The sequence below is a fragment of the Lissotriton helveticus genome, chromosome 5_1 (genome assembly GCF_964261635.1).
Source record: "Lissotriton helveticus chromosome 5_1, aLisHel1.1, whole genome shotgun sequence".
In the NCBI taxonomy this organism is placed as follows: Eukaryota; Metazoa; Chordata; class Amphibia; order Caudata; family Salamandridae; genus Lissotriton; species Lissotriton helveticus.
In genome coordinates, this window is record NC_136065.1 from 391,451,577 (window position 1) to 391,475,290 (window position 23,714).

Sequence of the window (23,714 nt, forward strand, 5' to 3'; positions counted from 1 at the left end):
CTCTCACTCCTCGACGTCGAACGGTGTCGACGTCGACCCCGACCAGATGGACGAGCCACGGAATCTCGACGACGGGCGATGGTGCCTCGACGGCGACCTCTTCGGACGTCTCGACGTCGACCTGGATCGTCTCGACGTCAACCTCTTGGAACGTTTAGACGTCGATCTCTTTGAATGTCTCGACGTCGACGTCTTTCGCGCCGGAGACTTCTTCCGTCTCGACGGCGGCCTCGACGACGAGGATCCCCTCGACGACGATGTCCTCGACGGCGAACGGCGGTGTCGCCTTGACGGCGAGCGCCGACGCTGGGTCCTCCGATGTCGACCACTCGACGCCGACGACGAGGAGATCGACACCGGCTTCGACGGCGGCCGGAACACGTCCCTCGACGTCGACGTTTTCTCAACCCAGAGCCCTGGGGAGACCGGGAACTGGCCGTGGACCTTCCCCTCGACGTCGTGGTCATCGCAACTGACCCAGACGGAGATCTTGGGCGCGGGCTGGACTTCCTGCCCCTGGGGAGCCCCCCAGAGGCCTCAGCATGGGCAGAAGGAGCCCCTCCTGACCCACCTCGTGCCTTCAATCTTCTTTCTTCAAGTCCCTGAAGTCTGATTTTTCGCCTGTCCTTCAGGGTCCTTCCAGAGAAGCCTCTACAGATCACACACTCCTCAGGGATGTGGGAAGAGGGAAGGCAGAGGATACAGACCTCATGGGGGTCTGACTTGGCCTTCTTCCTGGAGCACTCCGGGCATTTGTCAAATAATGCTGGCATTATGGACAATAAAAGAGTGCAGGAACCCAAGAAGAAAGTCACTAAAGTACTTTAAAAGCACCAAAAATAGAATTTAGTGTAAAAACACCAACAAAACCCTTGAAAAGGGAGAGCTCAATGCTCCAGGGTCCTGCTTGCAGGAGCCGGAAAAAAGAACTGAAACTAAGTTGGACCTGCTATGCATTCTGGGATACTGGGAGAAGGTTCTGGAAGGTTCCTTAAAGGCACAGTATCCTATTTAAGCCACATAATGGCAGCCTATGGGGCTTGTCTGTCCAGGTTCTTCTCTCTATCATTCCTGAGGGATTTTGCTGTTAAGCAAGGGAAATCTGTACAGGCTTTGCTGTTTTGTGGATTTTGTGGTGGAATTTCTAGTTGAAGTACTGGACAGTGTAGCCTTTTTGGCTGCATTATCTGTCTTTAAATTCTCTCTTAAGTGTCTATGCATTTCTGCATTTTTTGACACTGTAAGAGATTATTTTTGATTGCTCCGGGGTCCACGCACATGGGCGGGACTATTCACTAGATTATGACTATACACAGAGATCCCCTACTACAGAAGCATAGAGACATCAGGCACTCAATGTCACTAATGTATGACTTTGTTAGCAGTGGTAAAGTGCAGAGTCCTATATCTAGCAAAAACGAATTCAGAAAAATAGGAGAGTGAGGACAAAAGGTTTTGGGGTGACCCTGAAGAGACGGCCAAGTCCAACATTACATAATAATTTTTTTGTCCTGTTGTCCTGAGGTTGAGGTTTTTGGTTAGCAGTGGTAAAGTGCACAACGTGCTTGCACTCTCTCCTTTAAACATGGTAAAATTGGAATACACCCAATTGGCACATTTAATGTATTTGTAATTCCCTAATAGAGTGATGCTATATATACCCAGGGCCTATAAATCAAATGCTATTAGTGGGCCTGCAACACTTATTGTGCCACCCGCTTAAGTAACCCATTAAACATGTCTCAGGTCTGTCAGTGCAGCTTGTTGGCAGTTGTAAACTGCCAATTCAACTTGGCAAAATAATACTTCTGCTATGCATAAACCCATTTTAATACATATAAGTCACCCCTAAAATAGGCCCCTAGGCAGCCCAAAGGGCAAGGTGCAATATAATTAAAACGCTGGACATGTACTTTTACGTTTTGCATGTCCTAGTAATGAAAAACTCATAAATGTGTTTTTCACTACTTTGAGGCCTACCTCTCCGAATGGATAACATTGGGTTACCTTATTACATTTAATAAGTGCCAACTTGTGATTGGGAACAAGTAGGAAAGTCATTTTTGGTGTCTGAAGAATTGTAATTTAAATCCTCTTCAATGGTAAAGTCGAATTTCAAGTCATAAGTCTGAAAATTACACTTTTAGAAAGTTGGCATTATCTTGACCTAATCATTTGATGCTTGCAGCCGGTTTCCTGATTACATGACTAGGTGTAGTTGTCCTTTGTGTATTCATCCCATACAGTATCACATTAGAGGGTCGGAGTGTTGGCAGGGTGGGAAATCTCTGGCAGAATGGGTGGAGAGGCTGTCCTGTACCACACTTGCACTTCAATAGCAATGACTCACTAAATACTTCACACAAGCCTATTGTGTCTACAGACTGGGACTAGGGCAGGGAGGCAAGAAATTCCCCACACCTCTGTAGGGGGAAAACAGAAACGTCTTCCACTTCTAAGTGGGCACCAGGTATAAAAGGGGACTCTCAGACCCACTATTCAGTACTTTCCTGGGCCTGTGGATACTACAGAAGGACACCCTGTTGCCCTGCTGCTTGAGACTTACCCTGCTTGCAGAGAAGGAACACTGGACCTCCTGCCTTCATCCCAAGCTGAACTGACTCCAAGGGTCAGCTGGCTGACCTCCTGTTCTTAGCTACAGGGGCACATAAAGCCCCAGAGGCCTCTCTGCAACTGGCCACCTGTCCTACTGCAAATGGACCTACCGGAGCCTTGCTGGAGTCAGTTCCTGATTCCCAAGAGGTGTGGCCAAGGTCCTGGACTCTTGGTGTGGCATCAATTGAGCTCTTCCTTGAAGAAACGGAGAAATCCTGAATTTTTGGGGCCTTTGCGCCCACTAATGGGCCTGTTTGCGCCAAGATCTTGCCACCCACACAGACCATCAGCGACGACCAGCATCGCAAGATCTCCACTTCACACTACAGCATTGACCGCCCACGGTGACCACCAACTTGAATCTTCAGAAGCGACCAGTCACAATCCCCTAAAGAATCTTCGCTACAGCAACAGGCACCTGGGATGCTTTCCTTGCTCTTCACAACCTCCTCCATCGTGAACTAAACTTCTGTGCTGGTATTTAGAAGGTAACTTTTTTTAGCAGGCCTAACCTGATTCTTGAGTCTGCCCCACGCTTCATTGCGGTGGGCCTGAATTTGTGGCTTTCAGCTAGTCTTGCAGGACCAGAAAACAGCGAGTGGTCGCTGTCCTTTTTGGCGCAATACTTATCATACAGCCAGATTCATCAAGCCCAAAACGGCTCGCAAAGGGCCAGATTCAGAGAATCTGGCCCTTTGCGAGCGCTATTTTTGATTTGGGATTCATCATCCCAAATGCAAAAATCGCATTTTTAGAAATCGCTAAATTGCGAATAATTGCATTTAAGGAATCTCAATTTGAGATTCCTTAAATGCAATTTATGAACCATTTTATTTTTGCGAATTCGCAATCTGGGGCCGCTATTTACCACGAAGTCTGACTACGTGGTAAATAGCGAAAACTTAGAAAAATGCACTAAAGTGCATTTTTCTAAGTTGTATGTTACACACACACACACATGTCCTTTGGACATGTGTGTGCGCAACACCAGTGTACATTGCCATTTCAGGGGTGCTACAGGGTGTCCTTTGGACACCCTGGCACCCTTGAAATCGCTTTCTTATTTGAGATTCGCTAATTGCTAATCGCATATAAGGAATGACTCCCCATTCATTCCTATGGGCTGAATGGGAAAGCCATTCCTTATTTGCGATTTGCAATTAGCGAATCGCAAGTAAGGAAGCAGTAGAAATTGCAAAAAATATTGCGATTTCTACATGAATCCCGTTTTGCGAGTCTTTAATAGCGATTCCTTAAAAATCGCTATTAAGGACTCGCAAAACATGACAATGATGAATCTGGGGGTTAAATCTTTGAAATTGCATATCTCTGGTTCTACTGATTGCAGTTTTTTTTTTTACTTTTGGTGTCAAACCATTTATTAAATTATACAGTTTTTCTAATTTGAGATACTGTTTGTGTACTGCCTAAATACTTTATGCATTGCCTATAAGTTAAGCTTGACTGCTTTTGTGCCAAGCACCAGATTTTAAGCACAGGTTGAGTGAATTTTTGTGGGTCACATTGAGAAGGATTGTGGCTGTTGCCTCAACCAACAACTCAATTTCTCCCCCTCACCCCATCTTCATGAAAAGTTTCTCCTAAGGAGACATATCAATGGGGTTTCCATATAATTGAAATTAGGTCCATGAACCATATTTGATTTTAGCCGGCAAGGCGATACATCATTTATCCTGGAGAGGGGATGCTTGCACAACTTAAACATATTGTTTAGTGCATTCTCTTTGTTAATCAAATATCCATTCCCATTTAGAAATAAGAGCTTTCACAAGAGTAATTGTATATTTTCATTTCCGTGAGGCATAGTTTATTCACCCAGAAATAATCCTAGGTTGGCATGAGTTTTTTCCTTGGAATCTCCCCAGAAATGTAATGCCTAATATACTAGTTCAACAACTACTCAATAAGCATCTGAGAATAAGCTACAACATTTCTCTGAACCCTAATACTGATGATTTGCCAATAAAATTTCTTTCTAAATGATGCATTCCTAAATACTCAAGGTGATGGGTATTTCAATAGATGGTTATATTGCTTGTTGATGTAAAGCATAGCTGCCTCGTGGTATTTATATTGCCATGTGACTTCATCAAATTCCACATTGCTTTTATTCATTCATTTTTTTTAAATTCCAAATCAAATCAAAAAGTGCTGCACAAACTATTTTCATATTGTAATTACTCATTTACCAAAGCTGCAGGCAATTATTTTGTGATTCATATACACATGAGACCAGCCTGTGTTTTATGATTAATTGACATATTCTGAGGTTTGTAAAGACAAATGTAATTATTTTCTTGAGTGCTCTACATTGGGAGTAAGGGATAGAATACGAATGTGTTCTGTTAATATTTAAAGATGGATTGCTGAGGCAACACATTTGTATACTGACTGATGAGAATGAGAAGAAATTTTTTTCAATTGTGCAAAAATCTATTGCCACAGACTCACAAACACAAAATATAATATCTGTGGCATAAGCTTTTCTGCCCTGAAATTACTTCGCTTCCATTATTCGACCCCACTTTAATTTTACTCGACATCTAGAAATTTCTAGATGTTTTACAATCTTAAAAAGTACAACATTTAAACTTACCCAGAGCTGAACAGGCATTAAGTCGCCTTGCAACTGCACCATCGGCCAAGTCCAGCATGTTTCCAACTAGAAGTAACCAGCAGGCAGATTGGTAGTGTCTAGAATAGTAAGGAAAAAAGATGAAACACCTTGAATCATGTAGATAGGACAAGCAAAGACCAATTAATGGAAACTTTCTCAATGAGCTGATACCCTACTTCTAATGGCAATACCAGAGGACAAACATTTACTATGGCTAGACAAAACACGCAGCTGTAACTATTTCCTAGGGACAGGACTTTATGGGGTAATGTTCAATGGCCTTTGGTTCTCGGTGTTATACAGAAGTCAAAGTAAAATTTTAGCACCACTATTCCCCTTCTCTAACTTCTTAGATTTCTTCAGTGCCTTCTCTAACTTCTTAGTTTTCTTCAGTGAATGTTTCTTCACCATCTTCTATTTCCTCCTGGTCATCGACTGAATAAAAGGTGGCAGAAGTTCAAGTTCCTGAAACCACTCAAAAGAGCAAATGTATTCAAAAAACGGACATTTCTTCCCTATTTAGGTACGCAGACAATTATCTCCAGATTCCAAAGAAATGCCAAGCACTACCTCTGGTCTGGTTAAACATTTACAATTCAACCCTCATCCTTGTTTGGCAATTAACAAGGATATTAAGTATTTCATAGGGAATGGAGGAATTCGTAGAAGGCAGATATTCAGACGTTTTTCGGCTCGTTTATAACCCTAAAACTAAGATGATATGGAAAATCCTGTAGCCATCAAAATGTATCTGATGTTGGCTTACTTAACAGATGGTCCCAAAAAGAACACGTTCAAGATTATATGTTTTAGAACCCGTCATAGCTAAAGGGGTCCTAGTGGCGGATTTTGTGGATTTCAAAGTGGAAGGATCCTTGAAAGGGGTTATTTAAGTTTAAAGGTCGATTTGTGGGTGGCAGTATTTGCTATTTATGCTTCCCAATCTCTAGTAAAGCATGTCCAGGCTTTGACTTCTGTCATTCAGGAAGAAGTGGAGTGCTCCGACTTGTTTGTGAATATGGAAATGCAAGCAAAGTTAACTTCTGATTTTTCTTGTGATATTTTAACAGCACCTGCTTTTTCTATGGTTCATAACTTGGCAATCCAGCGACATACTCATGTGAGAGACTGGAAAGCATAAAGACGATGATATGTTATACAGGACTTTCAAGAACCATATGGACAAATTAATCCAGAACCTTCGCAAAGAGCATTAAGAAGACAGAATGGTTTTCGATTTCAGTTCCAGGCTTGAAGGGACAAGTCTAATTAGTTATTATCTGTCAGGGGTCAGAACGCTAACCCCGTTGCCCCATCTTCTCAGCCAAAGCCCAGGAACTGGTTCCATCTGCGCTGAGCTTCCTGTCCAAAGGCACCTTTTTCTTTTTGCAGGTGTGGAAAGAAAATGTTTCAGGGACATGGGTTCTTCAAATATCGGAAATAAGCTATTCATTGGAATTTAGATTACTCCCTCCAGGCCCTGGTCTAGTCCAACACACATACTCAAGAGATACAGTAAAATGCTTAGCTCTGACTCAAGAAATATCTTAGCTATTGATGAAGAAAGCAGTTCGTTCAGTTCCAGAGAGCCAGAAAAGGAAAGTGTTCAATTCTAGTGGTTTGCTAGCCCAAAACATCATTGGTGCGTAGTCAAAATATCGTTTTTTTTTATATCGGCCTGCAGTAATATCAAGTTTTTAATAGCCTAGGGACAGAATATCGATGTCAAGAATATCGACCTTGAGGTAAGTAATATCGTTCTTTTTATACCGAAGTAAGTAATATCGAAGTAATTCATATTGTTAGAAAAAATAAAAATATTGTTGTTAATATTGATATTTATATTAGTGTTATGTATTTTAGTATGTACTTTATATGTATGTTTAAAAAAATTTGCAATGTATTTTTATTATTTTTAAATATATGTATTAAATGTTTAGAAATTAGTCATTTATTTAAAGTAAATTTTGCGTTTTAGTAACGTATGCTTGTCTCAAAGATTAAGACATGCACGTGTAAGTACACAGGGACTGTACAGTGGAACTGCAAATGGCTCATTAAATCAGTTATGGTTCCTTTGATCGCTCCATCTGTTACTTGGATAACTGTGGTAATTCTAGAGCTAATACATGCCGACGAGCGCTGACCTCCCGGGATGCGTGCATTTATCAGCGTTCACTAAGTTTCAGGCCAGGCGGGGGGAGCTTTCATTCTAGCGCCAGGACACCGTTTTGGTAACAGTGTGCTCTATAAATGTTATAAATAAATAAATAAGAGTGGGTTGTGGGTTTATAGGGGAATAGGGTGGGAAGTAATTTAATTATAATTAATGTATTAATATATTTGTATTTATTGTTATTGATAATTAATTTGACAATTGATTATTAATTGGTAATTAATTTGTATTAATTGATTCATGTATCATTATATGCATGATGATTAATTTATTAATATTTTATATTAATTGATTGATTGATAATTACATTAATTATGTTAATTTTTATGTGTAGCAGTTTGTGGGTTTATAGGGGAATAGGGTGGGAAGTAATTTTATTATATTTAATATTTTTTATTTATTGTTATTGATAATTAAGTTATTGATAAATAATTATTAATTGGCAATTCATCTTTATTAATTGATTAATTTATAATTATATTAATTATTATTTTTTCCCCATCTCTTGCACTCCCTGGAGTGGGAATAGTAATTTTTACCCCTACGCTATGCTACACTTTCCCTAATGTTGCACTCCCTAGAGTGGGAATAGTAATTTTAACCCCTACGCTATCCAACACTTTCCCTACTGTTTGCACTCACTGGAGTGGGAATTGTAATTTTTATCCCTACGCTATCCAACACTTTCCCTTCTATTGCACCCTCTGGAGTTGGAATAGTAATTTTTACTCCTACCCTATCCAACACTTTCACTACTGTTGCTACCTGGTCAATACAGCTAAGGAAGACTTCTGCCATTTGTAAACAAGATTGAATAGTGGGTTTTGGGTGGAAAACGTGACCTACACCCCCAGATATGGTCACTTCAGGGGCGATTAGCCGCTGGGGCTAGTAGCTCATTGACCACTTGCACCCACACCCCTTTACTCAACACTGCATCTCGAGGGAACGTCGCAAAACCTACATCCAACGTTAGCAGTGGCTTCGTTGTTGACTTTTTGCACCCTACTCCCCACCTGCACCGTATAAGTAGTGAAACTAGCTCTCCCGCAGCTCCTGCTTCAGCACCAAGTCCAGCAAGGACAACTCTGCACTCGGGCTTCTCGAGTCAGGTAAAACTGAACTGACTATCTCATGGCTTGGTTCTAGGACCCACAGCACCTTTACACTCCTTGAGTTTCACGCAACTCGACCTCCAAGTGCCTGATTGTCACTACCACTTTTTCCCATTGTCCGCAATGCAAGTGTTCTGTAGTAGTGAATTACTGTGATTTATATTTTCTTCTAAAATCCATAACTTTGTTTGGATGCATCTGATCTTGTTCGTTGTGGTGCCTACATTAAGATAAAGAGCTACTTTATTTTTATGAATTGGTGTCGGATTTCTTTCAAATCGTCTCATCCCTTAAAGTCCTATGATCATCACTGGTCATACTTTTCTAAGTGGTGTATGGACAGATCTTTAAATCCTGCTAGTAGTGAGTCTAAATGGATCTTGCAATTTCTTCAAGATGGTTTCGACAAAGATCTAGCCATTGCTACTATAAAGGTTCAATGGGCAGTAATAAAGGCAGTTAGAGCACCTCAGGGTATTCCCTAGATTGATTCCTTAAGTATCAGACTATTGAAGGGCTTTTCTTTGATGAGGCCAAATATTAAACTGACTGGACCTTCTGGAGTCCTTCCTTTGGTCCTTAAGGCAATACCGCCCTTTTGAGCCATTGGAGAGAGACCTAAAACACTTATCCTTGAAATTATTCTTTTCGATGGCAAGAACATCAGCCGGTAGACTTGGGGAATCAGGTTCCTTGTTAGGACCCCTTATTTAAGAATGTTTACAGGCTGGTGCTTCGGTTAGGATCAGGTTTCTTTCCTAAAGTAATGTATTAATTCCATCAGAAACAAGACACAATTTTACCTTTTTTTCTACTATTCCTGAAGAGAAACCTTCACACAGACTGGATGTGTTTATGGCAGTGAAGATCTATGTGTCAAGGTCACAAGACTATAGACAATGTGAAAATGTATTCATTAATTTTAAGTTCATTCATCATTGGGAAAAAGCTTCTAATCAGACATTAAACAGATGGATTAGAACACTAATTTGTATTGCTGATGCTTCACAGGATGCAGTTTTACCAGGCAGAGTACAGGGTAGGTCCACACAAGGAACGTCTGCTCATTGGGCTGAGGCTTGCGTGGCTTCTATTTTAGATATATGCAAAACAGCCACTTAAGCAATTGTATTATAGATTGGATATGGGGAATCTCAAATCTATGGAATTTGGTTCCAGAGTATTAACAGCCACAAAAAACCCTGAAGATTGGAACACCTGATATTTACATTAAAAAGGTATGTTTGCATTACCTGGAAGATTTTGATGTCATATCTGGGGGGATCCCGTAGTTAATTTCTCTGGTACATCCACTTGAATTAAGCGGTGGTATGAGAAAATGGGTTTAAAAGGTAAAGATTCAGTTACCTACCGGTATGCTTCATTTCTCTGAATAACCTCTTCCTTGTATCAAAATTTACTACCCTCCTGCCTGGTTCCCATTCACAACCTGAATTTCTTTATAGCTTGGCGATACACAGACTCTGTGGTGGGTTCCAGCCCACGTTAATGCTAGTATGGTAGTAGAGGCACTTATAAGGGAAGAAGTGTGTCTTCTGTTTTTGGCTTCAATTAGCACCAGCTGGGTCACGTGCCTGGGTAGGGGTTAAACACCTCATAAATTGAACCAAGGAAAAAGGGTATTTTGGATTAATGAAGATTACCGGTAACTAGCAAATCATTATATAAGATTAGCGGAATGTCTAGTCAAAACTGGACACGCATATGCAATGAACACAATAACTGATGATGCAACAGGATTATCATTAGTACATGCCTACTCACTTTGACACATAAATCACTCTTATTTCATGGAGTGTGAAAGAGCTGAATAGCCTGAGAAAGGCACGAATGAGGCCCAACTCGACCACCAATAAGAACAATTGTTACTTACCTGTAAACAGGTGGTTCTCCAGTATTGGTGTCTTTCATAGATTCACATGCTTGAATATTCCCCGTCGTCGGAGTGGGAGTCCCACGGTAAATAAAATAGCAATAACATACTCATAATATGTATATGTAAAAACATAACACATGAAATACACATTAGAAAAAAGGCAGTAAATGCCTAGACATAATTCCACAGAGGAATACATGAAGAGAGAAAAGACACTTGTAGTCTATTCCTGTCATTATGTTGGTCCAAACTGTAGCCAATCAGGCGCCAGCAGCCCTCCAGAACCTTCTCCTCAGAGCTCAGTACCTCAGATTTTCGTAGCACAAGAGTGACCACAGAGTCTATGAGGAGAAGAGAGCCTCTGAGGGGAGGTGGGCGGGTCGCATGTGAATCTATGAAAGACACCAATACTGGAGAACCACCTGTTTACAGGTAAGTAACAATTGTTCTTCTCCAGTATTAGGGTGTCTTTCATAGATTCACATGCTTGAATATAGAATAGAACGCAGTAATAACCGAAAAGGCTTCCATAGTCATGATACACATGAAAAGACTTATAAGACCAAAATATATATAGTCATTCAAGTCATAAGTAAAATGGTAAACCATAATGGAGGAGGGAAGACAGAGGCTCACCTTATTGAAAAAGATTGCGAAGCACAGCCTGTCCCACTGCAGTCCCTTCTTCGTTGATGGCGGCACCCAGGCAGTAGTGTTTCGTAAACGTGTGCCTGCTGGACCACGTGGCTGCTCTGCAGATCTGATGCAGCGGCACACCGGCGAACAGGGCAGTTGAAGACGACATCACCCTGGTGGAATGGGCCCTCACTGAAGACTGTAGAGGCTTGCCCGTCTTTTGATGGCAGAAAGCGATGGCCGAGGAAACCCAACGAGCAATAGTAGGTTTGGTAACTGGACGCCCTTTGTGGAAGCGTCCATAAGCTATGAACAGTTGATCAGCTTTGAGAAAAGGGGCCATTCTGCTGATGTAAAACTTTAAGCACCTTTTAATGTCCAAGGAGTGCAAGACTGCGGGTTAGCAAAGAAAGTCTTTAAGAAAACAGGTTCGTTGATGTGGAAATCCGAAGGCACCTTAGGCAGGAAGGTGGGATTAGTGCGAAGCACTACACAGTCCGGCTGAAATTGAAGAAAAGGAGGATTTATAGTGAAGGCATGAATATCACTTACGCGACATGATGATGTCAGCGCAAGGAGAAGAGCAACCTTCCAAGTGAGAAACTCCAAGTCTGCCTTGTGTATAGGTTCGAATGGTGCCTTCATTAGTTGTGCTAAGACGATGTTAAGGCGCCAAGTAGGAGGAGGGCGCGAATTGGTGGGAATTTGCGGAACAATCCTTTGAAAAATTGACGTATTATCCTGGAAGAACAGAGTGAGCTGGAGCAATCCTGGCGGAAGCGGGAGATTGCCGCCAGAAAAACTCTCAAAGTTGAATGAGACAGTCCGGATTGAGCCAGTTGCAGAAAGAACGGGAGGAGTTGCGCAGGCGTGGAACGAATGGGATGGACACCAGCCACTGCACACCAATGGCAGAACCGTCTCCATTTAAGCTTGTAGGTTTTAACAGTTGACGGAGCTCTGGCCTGAGCGAGAATGTCTCTACAGTCTGGCCGGATGGTTAAATGGGCAAATTCAAGGTGCTCAGGTTCCAGGCTGACAAACTCAGAGAGGAGAGGTCCAAATGGCAAATCTGACCCTTGTCCATCGTGAGGAGGTCCATCCGAGGATGAAGAAGGATGGGCTCGCACTGGGATAGAAGGAGCAACTCCGAGAACCATGCCTGTCGAGGCCATCTTGGAGCGATCCGAAGAATGTGGCAAGGCTGCCTCCGCATCTTCCACAATACTCGAGGCACCAGAGGGATCGGAGGAAAAGCGTAAGCAAACAGATTGCACCAATTGATCAAAAGGGCATTGCCCTGTGACTCTCGGTGAGGATGCCAGCTTGCGTAAGATGGGCATTTCCGGTTCTCTGGTGTGGCAAAGAGATCCATTGACGGACGACCCCATCGCCGAAAAATCAACTCGAGTGTTGGTTGATGTAACTCCCATTCGTGGGTCGATGACGTGGACCTGCTGAGGGAATCCGCTAGAATGTTGGAGACACCTGGAAGATGAACTGCGGTGAGAGTGATGTGGTGACTCAGAGCCCAGTCCCAGATCGATTGCGCCAGTTGAGACAAGAGTGGAGACTTTGTTCCGCCCTGCTTGTTTATATAATGCATGCTGGTTGTGTTGTCCGTTTGAATAAGGACTGACTCTCCTTGAATCACTGGATGGAATGACTTGAGCGCTAGAAAAATGGCCATCAACTCCAGCCTGTTGATGTGCCAGGCTCTCTGAGGCAGAGTCCACTTGCCCTTTATGGACGGACCTTGAAGATGTGCCCGCCATCCTTCCAACGAGGCGTCCGTCGTTAGAGTAAATTCCAGAGTGATGGAGAGGAACGAAGTCCCTGCCGACAGATAGAATGGCTGCGCCCACCATTTGAGAGCCGCCCTCATGCGAGCGGTAACACAGACTATGTTGTTGAAGGAACCGGTGATTTGACGCCATTGTCCATCCAGTTCTTCTTGAATGGGGCGTGTCCGTAGTCTGCAATTTGGGATCAGTGCAATGCACGATGATGCCATCCCTAGAAATGACTTTAATAGTCGGACTGAAACTGACTGTTTTGTCCGTAGAAGAGACACCAATTGAAGTATCTTTTGTTGACGCTCCTGAGACACAAAAGCTTTTGCAAGAGTTGTATCCAACGTGGCCCCTAGAAAATTGTTGCAGAGAGCTGGATGTAACTGGGACTTTTCGGTGTTGATGGAAAGTCCGAGGGAGCGAAAGACCTCCTGACAAAGGCATGTGTCCTGAAGCAACTGCGTGCGAGACTGTGATTTTAGGAGACAGTCGTCCAGGTATGGAAAGATTTGGACACCCTGGAGACGCAGATAAGCGACCACAGGAGCTAACACCTTTGTAAAGACGCGAGGGGCGGAGCGTAGGCCGAAAGGCAGCACTTTGAACTGGAAGTCCTTCCTTCCCACGCGGAATCGCAAGTACTTCCGATGTCGCGGAAGAATAGGAACATGGAAGTAGGCGTCCTGGAGGTCGATAGTTGCCATGAAATCTCGCATTAAGAGCTAGTGTAAGATCTCCAACAGCGTCAACATGCGGAAGGACTGGCACTTGAGATACTTGTTGAGTGCTCGCAAGTCCAATATCGGTCGCCAATCTCCGTTCTTCTTGATGATAAGGAAAAAACGGGAATAAAATCCCTTCTTCTTTGAGACTTGGGCACCACCTCGACTGCCCCCTACTGTATCATAAGGCAAACTTGATGGAAAAGTTCCTTGATGTGGGCTGGAGGTGGGCCGGAAGGTGGAGTAGGAGGAGGAAGTTTGATGAACTCTAAAGCATGGCCCTTCTCTACAATGTCCAGAACCCAACGGTCCGAAGTGATGGAGGACCATTGAACAAAACAGGGAGATTCGACCTCCAACTCTTTGGGGCAAAGGCAAGTTATTGTCTCTTGGGAGCAGATCCTCTGTAGGAAGATTCCCCCTATAGGTCTTAGAAGACTGCTGACGGGAATACTGTTGCTGGTTATGGGAGTAGCGTTTGTTGCCTTGGTTGTAGGAACGATACTGGTTGCTTCCTCCTCGAAAATTTGCCGCGTTCATGTGCACCACGAAAGGGCTGCTTCCGAAATTGTACATTTCCTAAAGAGCGGGCAGTGTAGGTATCTTTTTTGATAGATTGTAATGCCTCATCGACATGTGCGCCAAATAGTGACTCGCCATCATACGGCATATCCAGTATTTTCGCCTGCACCTCTTGCCGAAAGGATGTGGAGCGTAACCAGACTTGCCTGCGTAAAACAGCCGCTCCAGCGAGCTGTCGGAAACCCGTACAGGCAATATCGACGGCACAGTCAATAATCTCCTCCGATGTTCTCTCACCTTCTTGGAGAAGTTGCAAAGGTTCTGCCTTTGAAGCGTCTGGAACTAAAGCCACCAAAGCCGTCATGTCTGCCCACATCTGGCGGTCGTACCGCCCCAAAATAGCCAAAGCATTGGCCGCTCTCACTGTGGTGGAGGCTATCGTTGAAAATGTTCGGCCTATAGCATCCAGACGACGACCGTCGCGATCTGGTGGAGCAGTCACAGTAGACGCAGGATTCCGAGACCGGCGCTGAGCTGCCTGCGTGACCACCGAATCTGGTTTCGGCTGTCCAATAAGGCACGCTGGACTGCCAACAGGCGCCTTATATTTCTTCTCCAACCAGGGCATCTGTGCCGGCAACGAATTTGGGGTCTGCATCAACTTCACCCCCTCAGCCCAGATAAACTCAACAATAGGTACAGTATGGACTTGCTTAAATGATTGGTTTTTGAAATCATAGAGGAAGCAATCCTCTTACCTCTGGACTCTTGGCAACTTAAAACGTTGAGCCGCCCTATCCATCAGCTGATGGAAACTTGCAATATCCACAGGAGGAGAATCACCTGGTGTTACCGGCGAGGGAGATGGTGTCTGTACTTGATAATTATCCCACTCCGCCATATCCTCATCATCATCATCTCGAACCTCACCATCTTCGCGGTCTGGAGTAATGTCACCTTCGTCGTCGACATACACAGTCGTGTTTATCCGAACTGACGTTTGTATCTGAGGAGCAGAGGTTGGTAGAGGCGGCAGAGGAGCCGCGGCAGGCATTGCAACAGGCGTTAAAACAGAAGGAACCGTAGGTACCTGTGGAGAAGGCGGGAAACGCCTATTATAATCGTCCAACATATGCTGGAGATTAGAGATAAGTGACAAAGGTACTGTCGCAGTAGGAACTTGAACAGTCGTTTCCTCTTGCTGGAAATATTGGTCCTCATCATCATTGCTATAGTCCTGGCACTTGATGGCCAAATCAGATGGACTACGTGCCGCCCTAAAAGACTCGTGCACATCTTCCTCCGAGTCCTGATCCGAATCCGTGGCAAACAAGGGCGAGGGAGGTTGTGGATCACTGGAGATGGAAATTTGGTCAATAGGCACTTTGCGGTGTTGGTGAAGCATGTCGACGGTGGCAGACCCCGTGGACGAGAGTGGCAGAAAAGGCAGAGAGACAAACGCGGAAGAAGTCGTCGGTGGAACTGACGACGACGATGAAGTTGCTGGAACCACACTAGAAGAATCCATCGTCGATGGTTCCGTCGTCGATGGCAATGGAGCCGTCGACTGAGCTTTCGTCGACGGACGACAAAGATGACTTCTTTTTCGTCGACGGAGCAACCGTTGACAAGGGGTGGCCGTCGACGGAGCTGTCGTCGACGGGGCTGTCGTCGACGGAGTTGGCCTTTTAACACTCTTCGTCAACGAAGATTTGGTCGTCGACGGTGGAGGCTTCTTCGACGACGAAGCAATAGGAAGAACCGATGGTACAGTCTTGAAACTGAGAGTTACCTTCGTCGACGACGATGATGTCGACGAAACAGTCGTCGACGATCCTGATGCAGACGTTGTTGTCGCTGTCGTCGTCGACGAGCCGTAGACGGCAGATCTCGTCGTCGGGACGTTCGTCGACGCTCCCGTCGACGATGAAACATGTTTTTTAACAGAAACATGAGTGAAAGATGCAGCAGACGCCTGAAAGCCAGGTCTCGTGGACGTAGCAGGTAGAGGTGAAGACACCGCAGGGGCCAGAGAGAGTGACATCTTATTCTTCTTAAGGAATGGAGAAGGCAACTGCTGCACACTACCACGTTTAGAAGCTGCTTGGGAACGACCAGAAATGAGACTTTCGGCATCAGAAAGTATATTATCCTTGTCCTTAAGTCTCTGAAGCCACAGTAGAAGACGGCCTTCCCTATCTTTTAGAGTCTTTGTGGAAAAAGTTCTACAGAACTTACATTTAACCACATCATGGTCGGGGTAAAGAAAGTAAATGCACTTACTGTGAGGATCTTCTGAATAAAGTGCCAGCTTTCCACAAGAAGAGCAAGGTCTAAAGAGAGACTTCTTACTTGAAGACATGCTGAGAACACAGGAAAAACCTGAAGTAGAAGAAAAAACTGAGCAGAGCTCAGGAAGACTCCCTTTCCCACGACGAGCGGTAGAAAATCTGAGGTACTGAGCTCTGAGGAGAAGGTTCTGGAGGGCTACTGGTGCCTGATTGGCTACAGTTTGGACCAACATAATGACAGGAATAGACTACAAGTGTCTTTTCTCTCTTCATGTATTCCTATGTGGAATTATGTCTAGGCATTTACTGCCTTTTTTCTAATGTGTATTTCATGTGTTATGTTTTTACATATACATATTATGAGTATGTTATTGCTATTTTATTTACCGCGGGACTCCCACTACGACGACGGGGAATATTCAAGCATGTGAATCTATGAATGACACCCTAATACTGGAGAAACTAGACATTGAGTTTTTACAGGTGATGCATATTTTCTGTTTTCTTATTGCTGAATGGGGTTTCTTTTCGTTACTTTGCTTGTCACAGCACTAACTCATGGGTCATGGCTATTCTCTACCATTAAAACTGCCCTTTATCCCCAGGGTGTACATGCTAACACTCAAGGGAAGGCTTCTACTGGTCACCGATCAGCTTCACAATAATCCTGTTACATTGGCAAAGGTATGGACTCCTAATTTGGGTTCTCAGGATGGTTAGCTAATATTCTGGAACTCTGTGGCTGAACAGGGTGGTGCACAACCTAAGGGGTAGAGATTTCAACCTAGTGAGATCTCTTAGCCAGGATAGGTCTTAATCACAAAGTTTCATTCTGTAAAAGTGGGGACAGCCTGTGCCAAATCAAGGATATGGCATATTACATTGATATATGGAAAGCTAGGAATGCATGCTTTAGAGCAAGCATACTCATTCTATATAACATGATTTCTACTCACTCTTGGATTGACTAAGAGCTTCTGTCCATTAGCCAAAATGGTTTGAATGACTCCCCGGTAGTCCTGCTTACACATATCCCAGTTGGGCTGACAGTGTTGCAGATTAAGGTTTCCATGAGGGGTGTTGCTGGATGTGGTGTTTCGTGAGTAAATATGCTCCACCAGCAATAATTATTTTATTTATTCATTTTTTAACAAACCCAGGCTCAGTTCCCCATTATTACACAATAAATGAGTTACTTTCCTGTAACTGTAGTTCTCCAGTATTGGAATCTTTCATAGATTCACATGCTTGAATCATCTCCTGTCATCGAGATGGGGGTCTCTCTGTACTTTTAGAAAGCAATGTAATGATGGGTATAGACTAGAAAAGGCCTAGGCCCCTTAGTTTAGTAATCTATCATAGTCATTTTTTTTAAAGAGACCAAACTTAGGTTTTAACCAGTCAGGTTGTAACGCCCTCTACAACACTCCTGTGAGAAGCTCCAGTCCCTCAGATTTTAGAGCACGAGTGTACAAAATACATATCCACTGAGAGAGAGAGAGAGAGAGAGAGAGAGAGAGAGAGAGAGAGAAAGAGAAACATTAGCTTCACAGGGGAGGAGAGTGGACTGCATGTGAATCTATGAAAGATTCCAATACTGCAGAGCTACAGTGACAGGTAATTTCTTATTCCATATTGGACCTTTCAAAGATTCACGTGCTTGAATCAGATTTACAGTTTGTGGACTGTTCAATGTATAGCACATACAAGAAATATATTTGCATATACGTATGTATGAACTAGAAGAAAACAGCAGTATATGAAGTGAAGCATTCATACAGACACACACACACTAAAATGGAGCGTAAAGAATATGCGGATAGAGGGAAGGCAGGAATAGCTCACCATTAGTGAAAAAGATGTTGAACCATTTCCTGGAAAAACCACAGTTGATGGACAGAATGCAGAACAATGTCATACATTCACCCCAGTACAGAGATCTGGGCCTAAATCCATCGTTTTTTTGCACTCCACACCACCCCAGTTCAGACATGGCCATATGCAAATCAGCCTTGACCCTGTGCCTCATGGGAACAGTCCAGCCCGAACTGCCAAGCCATGTCTTTCCTGGACCGGAATCAAGCATCCTAGGACTGGTTTCTGGCTATCAGCCGTCTTCAGCCAGGATAGCTTGACTCCAGTGGTGTGGAGAGCATGGGACTGACGTCTGAGCATACCCATCCCACTCGGGGTGACAAATGCAAAAACCACAGTTGATGGACAGAATGCAGAACAGTGTCATACATTCACCCCAGTACAGAGATCTGGGCCTAAATCTATCGTTTTTTTGCACTCCACACCACCCCAGTACAGACATGGCCATATGCAAATAAGCCTTGAACCTGTGCCTCATGGGAACAGTCCAGCCCGAACTGCCAAGCCATGTCTTTCCTGGACCGGAATCAAGCATCCTAGGACCGGTTTCTGGCTATCAGCCGTCTTCAGCCAGGATAGCTTGACTCCAGTGGTGTGGAGAGCATGGGACTCACATCTGAGCATACCCATCCCACTCGGGGTGACAAATGCAAAAACCACAGTTGATGGACAGAATGCAGAACAATGTCATACATTCACCCCAGTACAGAGATCTGGTACAGATTCCTGGCTCACTGCTGCATCACTCTGAACTGCCAATTCCAAGCAGTGGTGCTGACTAAAGTTGTGTCAGTTCTTCCAGGTCGCTGCTCTACAAATTTCAGGAAGAGAGACACCAGCAAATAACGCCATAGAAGTAGACATAGCCCTTGTGGAATGGGTCCAAACTGAAGAGGTCAACTGCCTTCCAGCCTTCTGGTGGCAGAATTAAATGGTGTTGGGATACCATCTGGAAATGATTTGCTTTGAGAGAGTAAAGCCTTTCCTTGGAGTGCTGCAAGCACCAAACAGTTGAGAGGATTTGAGAAAAGCTTTAGTCTTGTCCAAGTAAAATTTTGGGCATCGAAAGCAGTAATCTTGTCCAAGTGGAATTATGGGCATCGCTTGTTGTCTAGAAAGTTAAGTGCTCTTTCTGCTCAGGTTGTAGGATTTGGAAAGAAAGAGTTGAGAACCACGGGTCCATTAAGGTGAAAGTTTGCAGGGACCTACAAAATTAATTTTGGGTTTGTGCGGAGGATAACCTTGTTGGCCCTGTATCGGAGGAAAGGTTTTGGTATGGTGAATGCCTGAATCTCACTAACCCGTCTGGCGGAGGTCAAGGCGAGTAGGGGGACCAGCTTCCCAGAGAAATATGATATCCACTTTGTGGATGGGCTCAAAGGGATCTTTCATAAGCTGAGATGGCACAGTGTTCAGTTGCCAAATGGAGTAGGAGGCCTTACAGGAAGAAAGGTTCCAAATAAGTCTTTGAGAAATAGTTTAATGGTGTTGGAAGACCATAGCGGTTGAGATGTGGAAGATCGCATGAAACTGGAAATGGGTGCCTAGTGGGCTTTGATGGGTGCATGAGCTTGACTTAGGCAGGTAATGAAGATATGGGAGAATTTCTTCCAGAGAGGAGGAGAAAGGATGCATCCTAACCTGATGACACCAGATGCAAAATCTTTTCCATTTGAGGTAATACATTTTATTGCTGCTATCGCACGGGCCCTAGCTAGGATTTCTCTACATTCCGATGGTAGATTCATGTGACAGGATTCATGGTCTCAGAAGCCATGCTGATAAATTAAGAGACTTGGGATCCGAATGAGGCACTTGCCCTGATTCATTGTCAGAAGAGTGGGAAACGTCTTCAATTGAATGTGACGCTCTTGAGATAGGAGAAGCAACTCCGTAAGCCAGTGCTGGCACACCCAATATGGACCAATGAGAATTAGCTTGCAGGGTTCTGCTTTTCCTTAGACTCTTTGAGAAGAATCGGAGGAAAAGCGTAGGCAAAGATGCCGGACCATGTTATTGAAAATGCATTCCACCACGAGCCCTGTTGGTGATGCCAGCTTGCATAAAACCCTCATTTGCGTTTCTGGGGAGTGGCAAGGAGGTCCAGATTTGGATTGGCCCTTAGTAGAAAGATGTTGTCCAGGGACCTCTGGTGCAGCTCCCACTTGTGACATGAAGTTGGAAGCTGGCTTAGAGTGTCCACTATAGTGTTCTGCTTCCCAGGAACATGTTCCGCTCGCAGACGCACCTTGTGATGGATGGACCATTTCCATATTGTTTGTTCTTCCTGGGATAGCAGGTGGGATCCTGTGCCACCCTGCTTGTTAATGTAGTGCACTGTTATTGTATTGCCTGTGCAGGCGAGCACTACAGAATTGTGAATTCTTGGGCAAAAAGCCTGCAAGACGAGATGCACTGATTTGAACTCTAGCAAGTTGATATGTAAAGGACATTGAGCTTGTTGCTAAATTCCACTGACTTAGAGATAAGCTACCCATCCTTTAAGGGAAGCTACGGTAATGACTAGACGGGAAGTTAGAGTGCAAAAACGGTAATGACTAGACAGGAAGTTAGAGTGCGTAAAGAGTCAGACTGACAGATGTTCCGGCTTCGTCCACCAGGATAAGACGCTGACCATTGTTAGAGGGACCCGGATGAGGTTGAACAAATCTGTCACCTGCACCCATTGTTCGTCCAATTTCTCCTGAAGTAGACCCATGCGTAGATGAAAAATGCGATGAGAACAATGCAAGAGAACATCATTCCTAGAAGGGACTCGTAGAGAAAAACAGAAAGAAACTTTTTCTTTGGATGGCTTGTGCCAGCATCACGAGTTTTAGTTCTCTCCTGTGTAGGATATGCGTTGGAGAATGTGTCCAGCGTGGCCCCAAAAAATGCTATGGACTGTGACTGATGAAGATTGGATTTCTCTAGATTAAACTCAAGACCTAGCTTTTTGAAGACATTCGTGCAGGCTATTGTGGAAGCATGTGCAGTGCGTTTGGAAGGAGCCTTGACCAACCAGTTGTATAGCTAAGGAAAGACTTCATGGTGGTGTTGTCTGAGAAAAGCTACTATAGGTGTGAGGCACTTTGTGAAGATGCGAGGAGTGGATTTGAGGCTAAAGGGAAACACCTTGAACTGGAACCGTAGAAATTTCCTTTGTTTTGAATGGAGGGGTATGTGAAAATAGGCATCTTGAAGGTCGAAGGTTGCCATAAAGTCCCCTGGTTCAAGAGCAGCAGCGCCTCTTGCAGTGTTACCATACAGAATGACTGCTTCCTGAAGAAGACGTTGAGGCTCCCGAGGTCTAAAAATCAGTATGCACTACCTTGAGTTCTTGCGAATTAAGAAGAAACAGGATTAGAAATCTTTCCCTATGTGGACCATAGGAACATATAGCTCCCTTTTTCAGCATTTTTTTAATCTGCAATTTGAGAAGTTGCAGATACTTGTGAATGGAAGGTTGAGGCAGAGTTGGGGTGGTCTTTGGAGGAATTCCAATGTGTAGTGAAATTGTATCAGGTTTAGAACCCACTGATTGTTGGTAATTTCCTGCCATTGATGGACAAAGTTGGTAACTCTGCCATCGAGGCAGAAGGCAGGAATGAAGGAAGTAGCCGGAGCCTGAGGTACATCATTGATGTCGGGTGGTGCCCTTTCCCTGACGTCCTGATTTTCCCCTCTGAATTGGTCTGACATATGAGGATTGCGGAGGGTTCCTCTGTTGGTATTGGGGACGAGATTGTTGAGCGGATGAGGAGTAGAAGGGGTAATGCTATTGTTGGTAGCCCCCTCTGTATGAAGGTTGACTTCTTCCACTTGAGCCACGAAAAGGCACTTTCTTAAATTGCAAGTTTCCCAAAGACTTCGCTGTGTCTATGTCAGACTAGGTAGCCGGGAGGGCCTCATCTATGTGTTTCTCAAAGAGGGCTGGCTTCTCCGTCATAGGGGATGTCTAATATTTTGGTCTGAACCTCCGGTCGGAAAGATGTAGCCTTTGTCAACAATGATGCCTGCGCGCTGCAGCACCGGCTAATTGCGGGAAACCAGTAATGATGATAACCGTGGCGCAATCTATTACTTCACAGAATGTGCGCTCACCTTCATCCAAAACTTTCTTGGCTTCTGCTCTGACAATAATAACTGGTCGATGTCCAGAGCAATATCCAACCACATCTGTCGGTCATACCTTCCCAGAAGTGCTAAGAGTTGGCTGCCCTGAACGTTACAGCCGACTGTTAGACCGGACATCATTGGCGTGAGTCTCCCTTCCATTTTTGACGGATTGCCTCCTCTGTTTTGATATGTTTTTGCTGTTATATGCTTTGGGCACTGTGCCACTGCTAATCAGTGCCACAGTGCAAGTGCTCCCTATGTTAAAATTGATATACTAATTGGATTCCATGATTGGGTCATTTGATTTATCCGTTAGCCCCTAGTACAGTGCACCATGTGTGCCCAGGGCTTGTAAATCAAATGCTGCTGGTGGGCTTGCAGCACTGGTTGTGCCACCCACAGAAGCAGCTTGTAAAATGTGTCTCATGCCTGCTATTGCAAGGCCTGTGTGCAGTCTAACACTGCCATGTCAACCTGGCCAAGTGCACCCACTGTTTTTTTGATGACCATTGACCCTGTGTCTGGAGAGACCACATGTGGGCTCCCCAGCCCTGGAGGGAAGCGTCCGAGATCAGTTTGAGAGGGAGGTGCTTGATGAAAAGGTATCCCGACTTGCATATTCTCCTTCTTTATCCACTATGGGATGGATGCTCTTGCTGCGTTTGAGAGACTTATTTTGTCCTCCCAGCGAGCTGTGTGCTGATCCCACTTGTCCTCCAGATCCTGCTGAAGAGGACGCATTCGCAGTCTGGCATTGGGGACCAGGAAGATGCAGGATGCCATCGACGCTAACAAGGAGGCAATCCGGCGAACCAACAGCATTCTGTTGTCCAGAACAAGTTTGCATTTCTGTATGATAGAAAACTGTCTCTCCTCCAAAGGAAACCCTTTTCCTACCTCGGAGTCTACCAGAACTCCTTAAATAATGGATTCTCTGTGTGGGTTGTGGAGTCGATTTGCCGAAGTTCACATGAAAGCCAAGCCGGTGACAAAGCTCTAGGCATTGCAGGAAACGACTTCTCACACTATGTGGCGAGGGACCCTTCAACAGCCAGTCGTCCAGGCACGGGTACACGAAGATGCCTCTGCGGCTGCCACCACTGCCATGCACTTCGTGAACACTCGGGGAGCTGACTTCAACACGAAGGGTAGTACTTTGAACTTGTAATGAGAAGATCCCACCAGGAATCTCAGTTATTGTCTGTGATGCTGACTGACCAGAACGTGAAAGTATGCATCTTGCAGATCCAGCGAACACATCTAATCTCCCTGCCTGAGATGTGGATATATTTGATGGAGAGCCAACATGCGAAA

The 23,714-nt window shown here is 44.5% G+C and overlaps 1 protein-coding gene across 14 annotated transcripts in view; it reads right to left on the reverse strand.

The window, feature by feature from the left end:
- Positions 1 to 23,714, reverse strand: part of TMEM269 (transmembrane protein 269) — a 159,115-nt gene that overhangs the window by 54,906 nt on the left and 80,495 nt on the right. For all 14 annotated transcript variants that reach the window (XM_078642590.1, XM_078642592.1, XM_078642591.1 and 11 more), the window contains one exon: positions 5,234 to 5,331. In XM_078642590.1, the coding sequence (XP_078498716.1) occupies positions 5,234 to 5,331 (98 nt within the window). The remainder of the gene's footprint in view (positions 1 to 5,233; positions 5,332 to 23,714) is intronic.